This window comes from Dendrobates tinctorius, unplaced genomic scaffold (genome assembly GCF_039654945.1).
Source record: "Dendrobates tinctorius isolate UK_male_01 unplaced genomic scaffold, ASM3965494v1 ptg000151l, whole genome shotgun sequence".
Classification (NCBI taxonomy): Eukaryota; Metazoa; Chordata; class Amphibia; order Anura; family Dendrobatidae; genus Dendrobates; species Dendrobates tinctorius.
This window is the reverse complement of record NW_027361818.1, coordinates 25372937-25394560: the sequence shown is the minus strand read 5'-3', so window position 1 is coordinate 25394560 and position 21624 is coordinate 25372937. Positions and strand designations below refer to the sequence as shown.

At 44.2% G+C, this 21624-nt stretch overlaps 1 protein-coding gene across 1 annotated transcript; it reads right to left on the bottom strand.

Moving 5' to 3' along the window:
* Positions 1–2976: 2976 nt before the first annotated feature.
* Positions 2977–3726, bottom strand: LOC141050106 (olfactory receptor 1M1-like). Its single transcript, XM_073546938.1, has one exon. It carries the CDS (start codon positions 3724–3726, stop codon positions 2977–2979), a length of 750 nt encoding a protein of 249 aa, XP_073403039.1.
* Between the last annotated feature and the right edge of the window lie 17898 nt (positions 3727–21624).

Genomic DNA, 21624 nt, shown 5'->3' with positions numbered 1-21624 from the left:
ACGTGGAATATCTTGATTTTTCCAAAGCGTTTGATACCGTGCACACAAGAGGTTGGTACACAGAATGAGAATCCTGGGTCTGGGGGAAAATGTGTGTAAATGGGTAAGTAACTGGCTTAGTGATAGAAAGCAGAGGGGGGTTATAAATGGTATATTCTCTACCTGGGTCGCTGTGACCAGTGGGGACCGCAGGGGTCGGTGTTGGGACCTCTTCTCTTCAACATATTTATTAACGATCTGGTAGAAGGTTTACACAGTAAAATATCGATATTTGCAGATGATACAAAACTATGTAAAGCAGTCAATACAATAAAAGATAGTATTCTGCTACAGATGGATCTGGATAAGCTGGGAACTTGGGCCAAAAGGTGGCAGATGCAGTTTAACAATGATAAATGTAAGGTTATACACATGGGAAGAAGGAATCAATATCACCATTACACACTGAATGGTAAACCACTGGGTAAATCTGACATGGAGAAGGACTTGGGGATCCTAGTTAATGATAAACTTACCTGGAGCAGCCAGTGCCAGGCAGCGGCTGCCAAGGCAAACAGGATCATGGGGTGCATTAAAAGAGGTCTGAATACACATGATGAGAGCATTATACTGCCTCTGTACAAATCCCTGGTTTGACCGTACAAGGAGTACTGTGTACAGTTTTTGGCACCGGTGCTCAGGAAGGATATAATGGAACTGGAGCGAGTACAAAGGAGGGAAACACAATTAATAAAGGGGATGGGGGAACTACAATACCCAGAGAGATTAGCAAAATTAGAATTATTTAGTCTAGAAAAAAGACGACTGAGGGGCAATCTAATAACCATGTATAAGTATATAAGGGAACAATACAAATATCTCTCCGAGGATCTGTTTATACCAAGGAAGGTGACGGTCACAAGGGGGCATTCTCTGCATCTGGAGGAGAGAAGGTTTTTCCACCAACATAGAAGAGGATTTTTTACTGTTAGGGCAATGAGAATCTGGAATTTCTTGCCTGAGGAGGTGGTGATGGCAAACTTAGTCGAAGGGTTCAAGAGAGGACTGGATGTCTTCCTGGAGCGTAACAATATTGTACCTTACAGTGATTAGGTTCTTTAGAAGGATGTAGATCTGGGGATTTATTCTGACGGAATATAGGCTCAACTGGATGGACAAATGTCTTTTTAGACCTTGCTAACTATGTTACTAATTAAAAAGAGCAGATTCGATTTTATCCAAAAATCAAGACAAAAGGTAGAGCTCCCACAACAGATTTTGTAGAATAAATAAAATGAGGATATTAAAACATAACATTTAATAAAGATTTTAAAATAAAGTCCAGCAACACACTGTTTAAACAATTCAATACAGACCTGCCTTGTAATACGTTGCAGGTCAGAAAAACTGCCAATATGCTTGATTGGCTTTCTTTTTTAGTACCACTGTTATGAGAATTGTATGAGTTCAAGCCAAGGTAGGGACGGTCATAAAGGAGCGCCAGCCATGCATGGTTTAGAGCAATGCGATGCAGTTCCAGCAGGGTGCCTCAGAAGAGGATGGGTAATATAGAGCTGGATAAGTCCAGTCAAAAGGAGCGCAAGGACAAGAGATGATATTGGAGAATCTTCTTTTATTTCAAGTAACCACAACGCGTTTCGACGGCACTGCCACCATGAAAAAGTCGAATTGATCCCTCCCAATTCAGGCATCTAAAGAAGGTGGATCAACAGTCATAGCACATCAAAGGAGTGATCTCACCCAATTCAGGCAAGCAAAGGAACTTTGAAATTCATGTAAAGGTAGTCCAATGAAGCATTTATCCTCATGGTGATATGATAGCCACTTTTTGGATACATATAATGGCGTCAGACAGCAAAGGAAACTGTCTCTCAATGCGTTTTGCCCCTCCTGGGACTCATCAGGGGATATGGCAGATCAATTACAGGACTTAGCCTTACAGGGGTGATAATATTACAGGAGTGATTGTTATGAATGGGTCACCGAGGAGGATAGTAGGCCCAGGCTAAGCCACAGAAAGCCAGAGAGGTTGGTAACTAAGCGGATGCAGACCCTTGATCCTGTCCACACAACTAGCAGTAGCTGTGGAGCGTACCTATGATGATCCTAGCCGCATCGGCACAGCCAGAGAGCTAACTAAGCCTAAAGCAGGAAAGGGGAAATCTAAACTGCCCCGGAGCAGACCCCAAAGGAATAGATAGCCCCCAAACATATATTGTCAGTGAGACAAGATGAAAACACAAACGCAGGCAGAAAAATAGACTGAGCAAATGATGGGGCCCACACTGACTAGACAGGACAGGAAAGGAAAGGCACTGTCTGCAATCATGCAAAAAACCCTGCAAAAAGTCCAAAACATCTGATGCACAAAATCACTGAAGTCACACGACTTCGCCCCCACTAATCAGCACTCTGGTATATTCTGAAAGCAAAACAAAAAGAGACCAAAATAAAAGGGGACAAAACAAACTGGCACATGCAGTAACATATGGGTGGTGATTCAGCACAGCCCCAGCCGGAGCTAGCTGACCAGCACAAAGCAGAGATAAACAAAACTAGATCAAATGCAAACAGAATAGCAAATGAACCACTTAGCTGAACATGCAGGGAAAGAGCAGGAGACATCAGACCTCAGGAGGCACAAGAAAAAAATCACCAGCAGGGATAGAGGGAGTCAGCTATCTTAAATCCCAATCAGAAACCCCAGATCTCCAGTCGTCTTCCTCATTATCAGGTGGCAAGCCTCTGTCAATCAGATCAGCTTCACTACCTCCAGTAACCACTAGAGGGAGCCCAGAAAGAGAACTCTCAATCTGACCAGCTCCACTATCTTCAGTAATCACCAGAGGGAAGCCAGAGAGAGAATTCACAACAGGTGATAATAACAGCCCCATATAGCTTCTAATGCCTGTGGCCTGGATGACCCATACACTTACCCAGTCCAATACATGCAAATCCTTTCTTCATTCTTCTATATTAGACACATTTTAGTTTATGAAAAGCTTCTCTAAAGTCCTTATTCCTCATGGTGTATATAATAGGATTAAGCAGTGGGGTCAGCACAGTATATACCAGAGATAAGCCCTTGCTCAGGGACAGTGTTTGTCCTTTCATTTGAAACATATAAACAATAATAAGTGTGCCGTAAAGCATGGAAACCACAATGAGGTGGGAGCTGCAGGTGGAGAAGGCTTTATGCCTACCAGTGGTGGACGGGATCTTCAGAATGGCGATGACAATGCACAGATATGATATCACAATTACTATAAAAGGGCAGTTTCCAATCAAAACATCAAGAATAAGAATCTGTATATGGATCATGGATGTATCAGAGCATGAGAGCTGTAAAATAGGTTCTAAGTCACAAAAGAAATGGTCAATAATGTGTGGCCCACAGTAATATAGATAACACATAGGGATTACATAAAATAAAACTATAATAAAAGCAATCAACCAAATTATACTGACCGACAACACACAAAACTTGTGATTCATGATGGCGCTATAACGGAGAGGGTTACAAATGGCCAGATATCGGTCATAAGACATCACCGACAGTAGACATAATTCTGAGGTCTCTGACAAAATAAAGAATGAAAACTGGAGGATGCATCCGAAGAGAGACACAGAGCTTCCCCCATACAGGGCAGTGAGAAAAAGGGTGGGCACGATGTCTGTCGTCAGCAGGATGTCACACAATGAGAGCTGTGCAATGAAGAAGTACATGGGGGACCGGAGGGTTTTACTCAGCAGAAATAGAACAATGATTAGAAAATTCCCTGAAATCGTTGCACAGTAAATGAGAACCAAGAGTAAGAAGAACGGGACTTTGAAATTTTGAAGGTTTGAAAATCCTAACAGAATAATTGATGTAACATTGTTTGGAAGTCTGATCTAGAAAAAAGCAATTGTGAAAATAGTTATTATGGAAATCCAAGTGAAGAAGAAAGAAAAATTAATTGTGACACAATTTTCTAAATTTCTAATTTTAATATTATATAAAACCCATTATTTAGTTTTTTTCCTATCTTACAATAAAGGCAAAATCTGCTAAACTCCATCACTCTTTTATTAGGATTGTGACTTATTTACCTACTTTACATCAGCAAGATAATAATGGAGTACGTCAAAATGAGCATATGAAAAGGTCAATATAATAGAAAAGAAGTGAAAGCCTCATCTTACTAAAGAACTGAAAAAAATAGCATTTAATCTAATGTAAAAAACACTCCTACATGAGCTCCTTCTATGTTGTCCATGTGTGCGTCCATTTCATATAATATTTAGATAGTCTGGTAATATTAGAATTAGGAAGTAAACACACGAATGCAAAAATATAGCTGTAAACAGGTTCAGGCAGCGTCCGGATAATTATTTTATTATATCCTGAATCCAGTCATTTTCTATCCACATTTATAGAGGATCTTGTGCCTGCTGGGCCCAGAGAGAGCCCCATTACTGTCCCCTGAGCTTCTCCACAATATTTCTCTACTGAGACCTAATCAGTCTGAATTTTGTTTATGTCATATGTAGAAATTGTTGCAAAGTAATAAAAATACATTTAGAAATAATTTTATTAGGATTGTGACTTAAATCTTTGCATTATCTTTTTTAGCTAATTTATATACAGTGCCTACAAGTAGTATTCAACCTCCTGCAGATTTAGCAGGTTTACACAATCGGAATTAACTTGGCATTGTGACATTTGGACTGTAGATCAGCCTGGAAGTGTGAAATGCACTGCAGCAAAAAAGAATGTTATTTCTTTGTTTAATTTTTTTTTAAATTGTGAAAAGTTTATTCAGAGGGTCATTTTATTATTCAACCCCTCAAACCACCAGAATTCTGTTTGGTTCCTCTAAAGTATTAAGAAGTATTTCAGGCACAAAGAACAATGAGCTTCACATGTTTGGATTAATTTTCTCTTTTTCCAGCCTTTTCTGGCTATTTAAGACCCTCCCCAAACTTGTGAACAGCACTCATACATGGTCAACATGGGAAAGACAAAGGAGCATTCCAAGGCCATCAGAGACAAGATCGTGGAGGGTCACAAGGCTGGCAAGGGGTACAAAACCCTTTCCAAGGAGTTGGGCCTACCTGTCTCCACTGTTGGGAGCATCATCCGGAAGTGGAAGGCTTATGGAACTACTGTTAGCCTTCCACGGCCTGGACAGCCTTTGAAAGTTTCCTCCTGTGCCGAGGCCAGGCTTGTCCGAAGAGTCAAGGCTAACCCAAGGACAACAAGGAAGGAGCTCCGGGAAGATCTCATGGCAGTGGGGACATTGGTTTCAGTCAATACCATAAGTAACGTACTCCACCGCAATTGTCTCCGTTCCAGACGAGCCCGTAAGGTACCTTTACTTTCAAAGCGTCATGTCAAGGCTCGTCTACAGTTTGCTCATGATCACTTGGAGGACTCTGTGACAGACTGGTTCAAGGTTCTCTGGTCTGATGAGACCAAGATCGAGATCTTTGGTGCCAACCACACACGTGACGTTTGGAGACTGGATGGCACTGCATACGACCCCAAGAATACCATCCCTACAGTCAAGCATGGTGGTGGCAGCATCATGCTGTGGGGCTGTTTCTCAGCCAAGGGGCCTGGCCATCTGGTCCGCATCCATGGGAAGATGGATAGCACGGCCTACCTGGAGATTTTGGCCAAGAACCTCCGCTCCTCCATCAAGGATCTTAAGATGGGTCATCATTTCATCTTCCAACAAGACAACGACCCAAAGCACACAGCCAAGAAAACCAAGGCCTGGTTCAAGAGGCAAAAAATCAAGGTGTTGGAGTGGCCTAGTCAGTCTCCTGACCTTAACCCAATTGAAAACTTGTGGAAGGAGCTCAAGATTAAAGTCCACATGAGACACCCAAAGAACCTAGATAACTTGGAGAAGATCTGCATGGAGGAGTGGGCCAAGATAACTCCAGAGACCTGTGCCGGCCTGATCAGGTCTTATAAAAGACGATTATTAGCTGTAATTGCAAACAAGGGTTATTCCACAAAATATTAAACCTAGGGGTTGAATAATAATTGACCCACACTTGTATGTTTAAAATTTCTTAAAATTTAACTGAGCAACATAACTTTTTGGTTTGTAAGATTTATGCATCTGTTAATAAATCCTGCTCTTGTGTGAAGTTTGAAGCTCTAACTTATTTGCATCTTATCAAACCTGCTAAATCTTAAGAGGCCGCTTTCAAATGTTCAGTTTGTCTAATTCTTCTGTTTATAAATATATGTATGAGTAGGGCTGTGTGCACACACAGCGTTTTTTTAGCGAATTTGCCTATAAAACCGCTAAAAATAAGCTTCCCTTTCATTTCTATGCATTTTGCACTTTTTGTGCATACTGATGCATTTTTTATCGCGAAAAAAACACTTCACGGTAGAAAACGCAGCACGCTCATTAATTTTGCGGATTTTTCCGCATTTCTGGCTATGTCTATGCGTCTTGAAAACGCACGGAAAAAAATGCATAAAAATCGCGCATTTTTGCGAAAAAAACACGCAGAAAATGCGCGAAAAACGCGCGGTTTCTGGGAAGGGAGTCAGGTTTTTCAGCAGAAATTTTCTGCTGCATGCGCACATAGCCTAAAATGTAAATTGTTCTTTTAGTCTATAAACTTCTGACAACATGTCTCCGAATTTCCAACCAATAAATTTTGTATTTTTTTCTGGCAAAGAAAAATGGTCAAAATTTAAAAAAAAAAAATAACAGTGCTTTCAGACCTCAAATAATGCAAAGAAAACAAGTTCATAATCATTTAGAAACAACAATACTGATATTTTAATTCAGGAAGAGTTCAGAAATCAATATTTTGAGAAATAACCATGATTTTTAATCACAGCTTTCATGCATCTTGGCATGCTTGTCACCAGCCTTTCACACTGATTATGGCACAAAAATGTAAGCATTTCTTTTTTGTTTGATGGCTTATGACTATCCATTATCCCCCTGATTACGTTCCAGAGCTTCTCAATGGGGTTCAGGTCTGGAGATTGGGCTGCCCATGACAGGGTTTTGATGTGGTGGTCTCTCAATCTTTTGCCAGCGCTGTATATACTAACATATACATATATATATATATATATATATATATAAGATAGATTAAAAGCCAGCAAATGATCTGCCGCCTACAGTATAAAATAGAATAGGTAAGAATAGAATAGATGTATACACATAGAATAGGTGTATAGACACTGCTCAAAAAAATACAGGGAACGCTTAAACAACAGAATATAATTTCAAGTAAATCAAACTTCTGTGAAATCAATCTGTCCACTTAGGAAGCAACACTGATTGACAATCAATGTCACATGCTGTTGTGGAAATGGAATAGACAACCAGGCTCGGTCTGGCCTGGCGGGGTGCCAGGGAAATGCACGGTAGGCCCCGATGAGAGGGAAAATAGGTCGCTGGGCCCTTTAAAAATGCGTCCCCTTTAAAAGTGTGGGCCCTTTAAGAGCACGCCCCAGACTTTTCAGAATCGCGCACGTGCACATAGCAGTCTCTCTCTGATGTGGCGTCGGGGACCCTGGCTGGCTCCACTCCACGGAAGGCCCTTGCATTCTGACAGTTCTTTATGGGTGGTGACGCCCCCCGCTCTCCTTTCCTTTTGCTCTACTGTTGGCTGCCTGGCTGGCTAATCGCATGACGCCTCTGCCTCCCACTCTGTGCTGCTGGCTTCGGCTGTGTGGTGAGTAGTGTAGTCTGTCTGTGTCCTGTCCGGGACCTCAGGCTCAGTTCTGCTCTGCTGGCTCCTGCCGTCCTACCAGCTGTGTGGTGTGATGAGTGAGTGTGACACAGTCTCACTCTCTTCTCTCCAGGCTCCCTCTCTCCTGCGGCCTGCCCTGTATACGATGGAGCAGTGCTGTATATCATTTGGTGGCTGGATGAGGTGAAGTTTCTATGTGGGGACAGGAGGAGTTTAAAGTGTGTATGGAGCAGAGCCACATGTGTACGAGGTGAGCGGAGCCATGGTGTGTACAAGGTGAGCGGAGCTGCGTGTGTACGAGGTGTACGGAGTGGAGCCGCATGTGTACAAGGCGTACGGAGCAGAGACTCCTATGTGTACGACGTGTGCGGAGCCGCGTGTTTATGAGGCGTACGGAGCGGAGCTGCGTGTGTACGAGGTGTACGGAGCGGTGCCGCCTATGTGCACGAGGCGTACGGAGCGGAGCCGCCTATGTGTATGAGGCGTATGGAGTGGAGCCACCTATGTGTACGAGGCATACGGAGTGGAGCCACCTATGTGTACGAGGCATACGGAGTGGAGCCACCTATGTGTACGAGGCATACGGAGCAGAGCCGCCTATGTGTACGAGGCATACAGAGCAGAGCCGCCTATGCGTACGAAGCGGAGCCGCCTATTTGTACGAGGCATACAGAGCGGAGCCACCTATGTGTACGAGGCATACAGAGCGGAGCCGCCTATGTGTAGAAGGCGTACGGAGCCGAGCCACGTGTGTATGAAGCAGAGCCGCGTGTGTATGGAGCAGAGCCACATGTGTACGAGGTGAGCGGAGCCATGGTGTGAACAAGGTGAGCGGAGCTGCGTGTGTACGAGGTGTACCGAGTGGAGCCGCATGTGTACGAGGCGTACGGAGCAGAGACTCCTATGTGTACGACGTGTGCGGAGCCGCGTGTTTATGAGGCGTACGGAGCAGAGCTGCGTGTGTACGAGGTGTACGGAGCGGTGCCGCCTATGTGCACGAGGCGTACGGAGCGGAGCCGCCTATGTGTTTGAGGCGTACGGAGTGGAGCCACCTATGTGTACGAGGCATACGGAGCGGAGCCGCCTATGTGTACGAGGCATACAGAGCGGAGCCGCCTATGCGTACGAAGCGGAGCCGCCTATTTGTACGAGGCATACAGAGCGGAGCCGCCTATGTGTACGAGGCATACAGAGCGGAGCCGCCTATGTGTACGAGGCGTACGGAGCGGAGCCACGTGTGTATGGAGCAGAGCCGCGTGTGTATGGAGCAGAGCCACATGTGTACGAGGTGAGCGGAGATGTGCATGTACGAGGTGTATGGAGCGGAGCCACGTGTGTACGAGGTGTGTGCATGTATTTTAGCATCGGAGGGTCCCCATTTGAAAGTTCGAACCGGGGCCTATAACTTTGTAGTTATGCCACTGCATGTGGGGCTGTGCTATATACCATGAGGTGCTGTGCTGTATATCATGTGGGGCTGTGCTGTATACCTTGTGATGCTGTGCTATATACTATGTGGGACTGTGCTGTATACCATGGGCCTGTGCTTTATACCATGTGGGATTGTGCTGTATACCATGGTGTTTTTCTGTATATCAATGTGGGGCTGTGCTGTATACCAATGTGGGGCTGTGCTGTATACCAATGGGGGCTGTGCTGTATACCAATGTGGTGCTGTGCTGAATACCATGTGGTGCTGTGCTGTTTACCATGTGGGACTGTGCTGTATATCATGTGGGACTGTGCTATATATCATGGCGCTGTGCTATATAACATGTGGGGCTGTGCTGTATATCATGTGGGGCTGTGCTGTATACCATGTGGTGCTGTGCTGAATGCCATGTGGTGCTGTACTCTATACCATGTGGGGCTGTGCTGTATACCATGGGCCTGTGCTTTATACCATGTGGGACTGTGCTGTATACCATGGTGTTTTCTGTATACCAATGTGGGGCTGTGCTGTATACCAATGGGGCTGTGCTGTATACCATGGTGATGTACTGTATACCATGTAGGGCTGTGCTATATACCATGTGGGGCTGTGTTATATACTATGTGGGCTGTGTTGTATACTTTGTGGCTGTGCTATATACTATGTGACTGTGTTATATACCATGGGGAGCACATTATAGATTATATTCTATGGGGGAGGCTGTGATATATAATATGGGGGACTACATTATATTCTATGGGGAGGTGGGCTGTATTCTGTTCTATTTCGGGGCTACATTATATTCTATGGGGGGCTGTATTATCTTTATTATATTCTCTGGGGGGTGATCGCATCATACACTATGAAGGGGCTACATTATACTATATGAGAAGGCTACTTTGCATTCTATGGGGGGCTGCATTAAATTTTATGGGGGGCTAGATTATATTGTATGGGGGCTTTATTATACTTTATGAGGGGGCTACATTATATTCTATTGGGGCTGCATTATACTATATGATGAGGGCTACATTGTATTCTATGGAGGGGCTACATTATTATTATTATTATTTATTGTTATAGCACTGTTTATTCCATGGTGCTTTACATGTGAGGAGGGGTATACATAATACATACAAGTACAGTAATCTTAAACAATACAAGTCACGACTGGTACAGGATGAGAGAGGACCCTGCTCGCGAGGGCTCACAATCTACAACGGGATGAGTGAGGATACAGTAGGCGAGGGTAGAGCTGGTCATGCAGCAGTTTGGTGGATCGGTGGTTACTGCAGGTTGTAGGCTTGTTGGAAGAGGTAGGTCTTCAAGTTCTTTTTGAAGGTTTCCATGGTAGGCGAGAGTCTGATATGTTGTGGTAGAGAGTTCCAGAGCAGAGGGGATGCGCGGGAGAAATCTTGTATGCGATTGTGGGAAGAGGAGATAAGAGGGGAGTACAGAAGGAGATCTTGTGAGGATCGGAGGTTTCGTGCAGGTAAGTACCGGGAGACGAGGTCACAGATGTATGGAGGACTCAGGTTGTGGATGGTTTTGTATGTCATGGTTAGGGTTTTGAACTGGAGTCTACATTATAATATATAAGGGGTTGCCATATATTCTATGGAGGGGCTGCATTATACTATATGAGGGAGGCTGCATTATATTCTATAGAGGGTTACATTGTATTCTGTGAGGTGGCTACATTATGCTCTAAGGGGTGGCTGCATTATACTATAAGAGGGGGGCTGCATTATATTCTATGGGGATTACTTTATATTGTATGTCGGGGCTGCATTATATTCTGTGGAGTGGCTGCATTATGCTCTATGGGGTGGCTGCATTATACTATGTGTGGGCTGCATTTACTGTATCGAGGTCTATGGGGAATACATTATACTATATGAAGAACTATGGGGTGCATTATACTATGGGGAGTACATTGTACTACATAGATGACTGGCAGTGTATTACTATATGGAGCACAATGAGGTGTGTATTATACTATATAGAGGACTAATCAGTGTATTTTAATATGTGGAGGAGTGTATTACATTATATGGAGGACTGAGTGTATTTTGATATATGGAGGGCTATGAGGAGTGTATTATATTATATGGAGGACTGAGTGTATTTTAATATATGGAGGGCTATGAGGAGTGTATTATATATGGAGGACTATGGGGCACATTATATTATATGGAGGACTATATGGTGTAAGCTGTAGATGTGCTGCTGATGGGATGATACTGTATGGGGACAGATTGATCCATTAGTGAGTGTTCTGTCCCTATCATTCTTTCTCGGACGGTGGAAAGAGGCCGGGAAACAAGTGTTGAACGACTTCAATATTGTCGATCACACTCATTTAGCGGCCTGAACTCAGCGCATGTAACTACAACCGAAATGCTTCTGTGTAATGTGCAATATGTTAGCATTTGGGGCCCCATTTTAAACTTTGCCTAGGGCCCCACTTTGCCTAAAACCGGCCCTGCTCATACACATGACATGATGCAGCATCACAGATCACAATCTCTGCCAGTGCCTCCTATATAAGATACACACACCACACTCTTATACTGTATGGCCTAATATGTCATATGAGGCCTGTATACTGACCATACAGACCACACTATCATCCTCCTATATGCCGTACATAGGCAGAGAGTGCGGTCTGTACAGTGTCTAAGAGGCGACAATCTGTATGTCTTATAGGAGGCCAACAGTCTATATGTCTTATAGGAGGCCTAATAGGAGGCCGACAGCATGTATGTCACATATGAGGCCAATATGAAGTACATACCGCAATATCGGCATCCTATATACTCTACATACCACACTCTCAGCCTCTTATAGAAAGTATCTGCTATAGGAGACCGAGATTGCGGTCTGTATGTGATATAGGATGCGAAGAGTACAGTTTGTATGATATATAGGAGACTGAGAGTGCGGTCTGTATGTGATATAGGATACCAAGAGTACAGTCTGTATGATATATAGGAGGCTGAGAGTGCGGTCTGTACGATATATAGGAGGCTGAGACTGCGGTCTGTATGATATATAGGAGGCTGAGAGTGCGGTTTGTATGATATATAGGAGGCTGAGAGTGCAGTCTGTATGATATATAGGAGGCTGAGAGTGCGGTCTGTACGATATATAGGAGGATGAGTGTGCGGTCTGTACGATATATAAGAGGCTGAGAGTGCGGTCTGTACGATATATAAGAGGCTGAGAGTGCGGTCTGTACGATATATAGGAGGCTGAGAGTGTGGTCTGTACGATATATAGGAGGGTGAGAGTGCAGTATGTATGATATATAGGAGGGTGAGAGCGCGGTCTGTTATGAATGGGTCACCGAGGAGGAAAAAACAACACAAGCCAAGTCTCAGAAAACCAAAGGGGCTGGAAACTATGCAGATTGCAGATCCCTGATCTTACCACACAACTAGCAGCAGTCGTGGAGCGTACCTATGATGATCCTTGATGCCTCTTCACAGCCGGAGAGCTACATAAGCCTAAAGCAGGAAAAGAGGAAATATAACTGCCCCAGAGCAGACCACAAATAAAAGACAGCCCCCCGCATGTATTGACAGTGAAACAAGATGAAAACACAAACAAAGGCAGAAAAATAGGCTGAGCAAACGATGGGGCCCGACTAACTAGAAAGGACAGGAAAGGAAAGACACTGTCTGCAATCTGCCAAAAACCCTACCAAAATAATGTCCAACACTTCTGATAGCAAAATTGACCCTGAAGTCACTAGACTTCTCACACTTTATCAGCACTCTGAAATATTCTGAAACAGAGCAAAAAGAGGCCAATCTAATAAGGGACCAAAAGGCAAATACAGATAAATAGGAGTGGAAATTCAGCACAACCCCAGCAGGGGCTGGCTGACCACAAAAAACTGAATTGACCAAGAAGAGCAAGTGTCAACAATAGAAAAAACAAACTTAACTTGAGAAGACTGGAGCAGAGCTAAAGTCCAAGACCTGAGAAGCAGACTGAATCACCGGCACCAGGATAGGGCGTCAGCTGTCTTATATCCAGTCTGATACTTCAGAGATCCAATCGTTATCCTCCTCATCAAGTGGCAGATCACTACCAATTAAACCAACCTCACTGCCTCCTGTCACCACCAGAGGGAGAACGGAAGGAGGAGCAGAAAATGAGTTCACAACAGCGGTCTGTACGATATATAGGAGGGTGAGAGTGCGGTCTGTACGATATATAGGAGGCTGAGAGTGTGGTATGTACGATATATAGGAGGGTGAGAGTGCGGTATGTACAATTTATAGGAGGGTGAAAGTACAGTGTGTACGATATATAGGAGAGTGAGAGTGCGGTATGTATGATATATAGGAGGCTGAGAGTGCGGTCTGTACGATATATAGGCGGCTGAGAGTGCGGTCTGTACGATATATAGGAGGCTGAGACTGCGGTCTGTACGATATATAGGAGGCTGAGAGTGTGGTCTGTACGCTATATAGTAGGCTGTGAGTGCGGACTGTACGATATATAGGAGACTGAGAGTGCAGTCTGTACGATATATGGGAGGCTGAGAGCTTTCTCTTTTGCACACTGTACAGCTTGCTAAAAGGCACACATTTTAGTGGGAGAGGCCAAAAAATTTACACGTAATAAAACCGTTTATGGTAGCCATAGGGTGGGCCCCTAGAGTAAATTCCCCTGGTGGGCCCAAGGCACCCCAGTCTGACCCTGTATACAACAGATGGAAATTGTTGGCAATTATCAAGACACCCACAATAAAGGAGTGGTTCTGCAGGTGGGGACCACATCTCAGTAACAATGCTTTCTGGCTGATGATTTGGTCACTTTTGAATGTTGGTTGTGCTTTCACACTCGTGGTCGCATGAGACGGACTCTACAACCAACACAAGTGGCTCAGGTAGTGCAGCTCATCCAGAATGGCATATCAATGCGAGCTGTGGCAAGAAGGTTTGCTGTGTCTGTCAGCGTAGTGTCCAGAGGCTGGAGGCGCTACCAGGAGACGGGCCAGTACACAGGAGACGTGGAGGTGGCCGTAGGAGGGCAACAACCCAGCAGCAGGACCGCTACCTCTGCCTTTGTGCAAGGAGGAACAGGAGGAGCACTGCCAGAGCCCTGCAAAATGACCTCCAGCAGGCCACATAAGTGCATGTGTCTGCACAAACATTTAGAAACAATAATGGGGCTCACTGGGCATGGGCTGTACATTTCACTGATGGCACACTGAGTTAACAGAGTTGAAGTCGGGACCCAGTTGGACCTTGGGATCGAACACCCATTTTAGAAAGTCAGCTACAGCTTCAGCCACACTTGCCGTACTTCAGCAGAATTTGCAGTTTCCGGTTCACTGATTGATGTGTGATGTCCCCACACGTTGGTACTCTACACTGCATACACTACCGTTCAAAAGTTTGGGGTCGCCGAGACAATTTTGTGTTTTCCATGAAAACTCATACTTTTATCAATCAAATGAGTTGCCAAATGAATTTAAAATCTCGTCCAGACATTGACAATGTTCAAAAAAATATTTTTATTTGAAATAATAATTTTCTCCTTCAAATGTTGCTTTCGTCACAGAATGCTCCCTTTGCAGCAATTCCAGCATTGCAGACCTTTGGCATTCTAGCAGTTAATTTGCTGAGATAATCTGGAGAAATTTCACCCCATGCTTCCAGAAGCCCCTCCCACAAGATGGTTTGTCTTGATGGGCACTTTTTGCGTACCATACGGTCAAGCTGCTCCCACAACAGCTCAGTGGGGTTGAGATCTGGTGAGTGCGCTGGCCGCTCCATTACAGATAGAATACCAGCTGCCTGCTTGTTCCATAAAGAGTTCTTGCATAATTTGGAGGTGTGCTGTGGGTCATTGTCCTGTTGTAGGATGAAATTGGCTCCAATAAAGCGCTGTCCGCAGGGTATGGCATGGTGTTGCAAAATGGAGTGATAGCCTATTAGCCTTCCTTATTCAAATTGCCTTTTACCTTGTACAACTCTCCCACATTACCAGCACCAAAGCAACCCCAGACCATCACATTACCTCCACCATGCTTGACAGATGGCGTCAGGCATTCTTCCAGCATCTTTTTAGTTGTTCTGTGTCTCACAAACGTTCTTCTGTGTGATCCAAACACCTCAAACTTGGATTTGTCTGTCCATAACAATTGTTTGCAATCTTCCTCTGTCCAATGTCTGTGTTCTTTTGCTCATATTAATTTTTTCCTTTTATAAGCCATTCTCAGATATGGCTTTTCATTTGCCACACTGCCCTGAAGGCCAGCATTCTGGAGTCGCCTCTTCACTGTAGACATTGACACTGGCATTTTGCGTGTACTATTTAATGAAGCTGCCAATTGAGGACCGGTGAGGCATCGATTTCTCAAACTACAGACTCTAATGTACTTGTCTTGTTGCTCAGTTGTGCAGAGGGGCCTCCCACTTCTCTTTCTACTTTCACACTAGCGTCGTGCGACGCATGTCGCAATGCGTCGTTTTGGCCAAAAAATGCATCCTGCAAAGTTGCCCGCAGGATGCGCTTTTTCCCCATAGACTTACGTTAGCGACGCATTGCGACGCATTGCCATACGTCGCATCCGTTGTGCGACGGATGCGTCGTGTTTTGGCAGCCGCAACGCACACAAAAACGATACATGTAACTTTTTTTGTGCGTCGTTTCCGCCATTTTCGACCGCGCATGCGCGGCCGAAACTCCACCCCCTCCTCCCCGGACATTACAATGGGGCAGTGGATGCATTGAAAAACTGCATCCGCTGCCCCCGTTGTGCACAACTTTCACAGCGTGCGACGGCCGTCGCACGACGCTAGTTTGAAAGTAGCCTTAGAGTCTGTTTGTGCTCTCCTCTGAAGGGAGTAGTACACACCGTTGTAGAAAATCTTCAGTCTCTTTGCAATTTCTCTCATGGAATAGCCTTCATTTCTAAGAACAAGAATAGACTGCTGAGTTTCACAAGTTCTTTTTTTCTGGCCATTTTGAGAGTTTAATGGAAATAACAAATGTAATGCTCCAGATCCTCAACTAGCTCAAAGGAAGGTCAGGTTTATAGCTTCTCTAATCAGCCAAACTGTTTTCAGCTGTGCTAACATACTTGCACAAGGTTTTTCAAGGGCATTCTAACCATCATTTAGCCTTCTTACACAGTTAGCAAACACAAACTACCATAAGAACACTGCAGTGATGGTTGTTGGAAATGGGCCCTATACAATTATGAAGATATTGCATTACAAACCAGACGTTTGCAGCTAGAATATTCATTTACCACATTAACAATGTATAGAGTGTATTTCTGAATCATTTAAAGTTAGCTTCATTGGAAAAAAACTGTGCTTTTCTTTCAAAAATAAGGAAATTTCTAAGTGACCCTAAACTTTTGAACGGTAGTGTATATTGAAAAGGATTTGTGGGCAGAAGAGGGCAGTTGTTAACTACCAACATCAACAAAGCATTCGTTATTCAGTTCAGGGCTCCATACATAAGAACTCTGGAGTGCACATGAATGTCAGACATATGAACCATCCTAAAAATCTTTGTGGAATCCACCAAGATAGAAAGCGGTGATGACGCCATAATTAGAGTCACCATCCCGCATCTCTGTATTCTGAAAAGCTCTCTGCTCACAATGAAAGAGGATGCTTTGCAGGCGGAGCATAATGAGATGGAGCAAGGAACCATACAGGGTGATTACACAAAGCCCAGCCTCATGTTACCCCAATGTGGATTGGTTGACAATGAGTAAGAGGAGGAAGAATAGGAGCTACTTTCGTGTGCTATATATGGTACTACAAACACAACTATCATATCGTCTGTTCAGCGTGGATGTGTCAGGAACACCACACTCCACTTGCTCACTGAGCCAGTGCGCGTGTCCTGAGTAAGACAACCTGTGCTCAGAGATACCTGTGGAGCGGGCAGCAGCAGAGAAGATGCGTGCTTCAGACCCACAGGACCTGAAGCATGTGACTGCTGGGGGCGTGGCCTAAACTCCCGAGAGTTAGGAGCTGCAGGAAAACTCCTAGAATGGTAACTACGTAATAAAGTTACTAATAGGCATAGACAGGGAAATAAACCAGATCAGGCCGGGGTCAAAGATGTAGATGTAGTATAGATGTAGATGTATAGATGTAGATGTACTGTAGATGTAGTATATCTTGACTTCAGCAAAGCATTTGACAAAGTATCTCATACAATCCTTATTGAAAAAATGACTAAGTATGGAATGGACAAGGCAACTGTTAGGTGGATTCATAACTGGCTTAGTGATCGGACCCAAAGAGTGGTCGTAAATGGCTGCACATCGAGTTGGAAGTATGTCTCAAGTGGGGTACCACAGGGCTCTGTCCTGGGCCCTGTATTGTTCAACATCTTTATCAATGATTTAGATGAAGGAATTGAGGGTAAACTGATTAAATTTGCTGATGACACAAAGCTAGGAGGGATAGCTAATACTAGAGAAGAGAGAGAGAGAGGATTCAAAAAGATATAAATAAACTGGAGACGTGGGCAGCAACTAGCAGAATGGTTTTTAACAGGGAAAAATGCAAAGTACTACATCTGGGCAATAAAAATGAAAAAAGCATATACAGAATGGGAGGAATAGGGCTAAGCAACAGCACATGTGAAAAAGCCTTGGGTACACTAATAGATCACAGACTGAATATGAGTCAACAGTGTGATGCAGAAGCAAAAAAGCAAATGCAATTCTAGGATTATTAACAGAAGCATACAGTCTAGATCACGTGAAGTCATTATTTCCCTCTACTCCTCTTTGGTCAGACCTCATCTGGAATATTGTGTCCAGTTTTGGGCACCACATTTTAAGAAAGACATCAACAAACTGGAGCAAGTTCAGAAAAGAGCGACCAGAATTCTGACCGGTCTGCAAACCCTGTCTTACGAGGAAAGGTTGCAGGATTTTGGAATGTTTAGTTTGCAAAAGAGAAGACTGAGAGGAGACTTAATAGCTGTCTAAAAATATGTAAAGAGCTGTCACATTGTAGAAGGATCAACTTTATTCTCATTTGCACAAGGAAAGACTAGAAGTAATGGGATGAAACTGAATGGGAGGAGACACAGATTAGATATTAGAAAAAACTTTTTAACAGTTAGAATGATCAATGAGTGGAACAAGCTGCCACGAGAAGTGGTGAGTTCTCCTTCAATGGAAGTCTTCAAACAGAGGCAGGACAGACATCTGACTGGGATGATTTAGCGAATCCTGCTTTGAGCAGGGGGTTGGACCAGATGGCCCAGGAGGTCCCTTCCAACTCTACGTTTCTATGATTCTATGATTCTATGAAAGCACGAGATAGCACGGCAATTACCAAAGGGCAAGACAGAATGGATAGTCAAAACGTAGCCAAGAAGTCAGAAACTAGAGAAGCAGATATACAGTACAGAATCAACAGGCAAACTCACAACAGGAGACAGAACCGGATCAGAACCATATAAGCAAGCTATAAGACAACGAACAGGCACACAGGGGTCACAACACTCGGCCAAAGGCAAGAGTATAACTGACAGGGATTGGAGTATCTCAGGGCAATAAAAAGCTCTGCCTGAACCAAAGAGAGGCCACAATAATTAACCCCAGGTGTGCAGGTCAAAGCCTGCACTGAGCTCAAGACATTAACCCCTGACATGCAGGTCGAAAACCTGCACTGGGATCATGACAGGATGGCCTAAGAACAGGGAGAAGGAGTAGGAGGAAGAGGAGGACAGCATGGTCAGTCGTCCTCTTGGTGAGGACACGTAAGTTTTGCCTGTTAGAACTCTGGCAAGCATGGCTGACTTTATGTTGCCTTTCCCGTGACCCTCGCATTCTCAAAATTTTGGTTGACATTCATTACAGGTTGGTGACACTTCTAGATGCACGCTACAAGGAGAACTTTCAACCTTTTCTAGAGGCAGACACATGTACTAAAATGGTGCAGTACTAGAGACCCATGTTGCAGACTTATTAAAAAAATTTCCATCTGAAAACGCTGGTGACAGAGGTCACAGTTCATTGGACAACCAAGGAGTACAGGCGAGAGACACAACTTCAATCCAGCAGAGGCAGGGGAACACTGGCAAAGATCTGGTAGGCGCGGGGTACTCTCACAAGGAGTGCAATGTTTTAGAACATACTGAAGGAGTAACTTGCTGACCGAACCAATGTCCTCCATGATTCCTCTGTACCTTTTAATTATTGGGTATCGAAGCTGGGCACGTGGCATGAACTGGCTCTCTACGCTTTGGATGTCCTGGCCTGCCCTGCCACTAGTATTTTGTCAGAGTGGGTTTTTAGTGCCGCTGGTGGAATTATAACTGATGAGAGCATCCGCCTGTCCACTGACAATGCTGACATGCTGACTCTTATAAAAATGAACAAGGGCTGGATTGGGCAAAATTTCTCTACACTGAATGAAAACAGTGAAACATAACCGCGAATACAGTGTCTTTTTTGGGAGGTGTATTCCCATGCACATCTTTATACCCATACATGGGTATGCACTTCCTGATTTTGGCTCTTTGGTGTTATCCTCCTTCTTCTCCTCATCCTCATCATCCACCACCATTAGATCACTATGGTGACCGTGGTCTGTGATGCAACAGCCAAGTTATTGTGTAAAAGTGTCTTTTTGATGCCTTTTAAAAAGATATTTACACAGTATGTTCATGTGTACCCCCAGCGGACAATGTTTGCCTGGCCATACACTTAGTGTATGGGCATTACAAGTATAGGAGAGCAGGCTTCCGTCAGTGGCTGCTGGTGATTAGTTTCTCCCTGTGCATTCTGAGGTCTGCTGTCTCCTGCCTGATCCTGCATTTTTCAGTTAAGTTGTTCATTTACTAATCCTTTGCATCTGATCTGGTTTTGCATCTTTCTGCTTTGCTGTGAGGGTTCAGCGAGCTCCCTGCTGGGGCTGTGCTGGACCCCGCTCCATATGTTACAGCTTGTGTCAGTTTGTTCAGTCCCCTGTTATATTAGTCTCTTTTACTTTGCTGCCAGTTCACACCAGTAGGCTAATTTAGTGGGGGAGAGGTCGTGTTTTTGTACATCAGACGTGTTGGACTTTTTAGGGTTTTTGCGTGATTGCAGACAGTGTCTTTCCTTTTCTATCTAGTCAGTTTGGGCCCCATCATTTGCTCAGTCTATTTTCTGCCTGTGCTTGTGTCTCATCTTGTCTCACCGACAATATATGTTTGGGGGCTATCTATTCCTTTGGGGTTCCACTCCGGGGCAGTTTAGATTTCACTTTTCTTGTTTAAGGCTTAGTTAGCTCTCCGGCTGTGCCGAGGCGTCTAGGGCATCGTAGGTATGCCCCACGGCTACTGCTAGTTGTGTTGTTAGGATTAGGGGTCTGCAATCCGCTAAGTTACCAACTTTTCTGGTTTCCAGGTGGCCTAGCCTATTCCTGCCATCCTCCTCGGTGACCAGTTCATAACAGGCTCCTTTAAATTGATAAAAGATTTGTAAGAGGACATCCTCTACGTCTCTTCAGACACCACCACTAGAACACCAGGGTGAATGTGTTCCGTGATGCAACAGTCACATTAATGTTTTCAAGGGTGTCTATGATGCCCGTAAAAAATTTTTTATACAGTATGTTGATGTGCACTCCACAGGGGGAAACGTTTGTCAGCCCATACACTTAGTGTATGGGATTTACAAGTATAGGAGACTCGCTCCTTTGTAATGGCAAAAAAATTTTTATGAGGCCCTCCTCCACGTTTCTTCCAAGGGGGATTGGGGTGCGTGCAAATATGGGTCAGGCCTTGCATTAAATATATAGCCTGCAAACAGTATGGGAGTAACAATTTTAAAATAATGGGATCTTAGAATCATAGAATCATAGAATTGTAGAGTTGGAAGGGACCTCCTGGGCCATTTGGTCCAACCCCCTGCTCAAAGCAGGATTCCCTAAATCATCCCAGTCAGATGTCTGTCCAGCCTCTGTTTGAAGACTTCCATTGAAGGAGAACTCACCACTTCTCGTGGCAGCCTGTTCCACTCATTGATCATACTAACTGTCAAAAAGTTTTTTCTAATATCTAATCTGTGTCTCCTCCCATTCAGTTTCATCCCATTGCTTCTAGTCTTTCCTTGTGCAAATGAGAATAAAGTTGATCCTTCTACAATGTGACAGCCCTTGAGATATTTGTAGACAGCTATTAAGTCTCCTCTCAGTCTTCTCTTTTGCAAACTAAACATTCCCAAATCCTCATAGAATCATAGAATCATAGAATCGTAGAGTTGGAAGGGACCTCCTGGGCCATCTGGTCCAACCCCCTGCTCAAAGCAGGATTCGCTAAATCATCCCAGTCAGATGTCTGTCCAGCCTCTGTTTGAAGACTTCCATTGAAGGAGAACTCACCACTTCTCGTGGCAGCCTGTTCCACTCATTGATCACTCTAACTGTCAAAAAGTTTTTTCTAATATCTAATCTGTGTCTCTTCCCATTCAGTTTCAT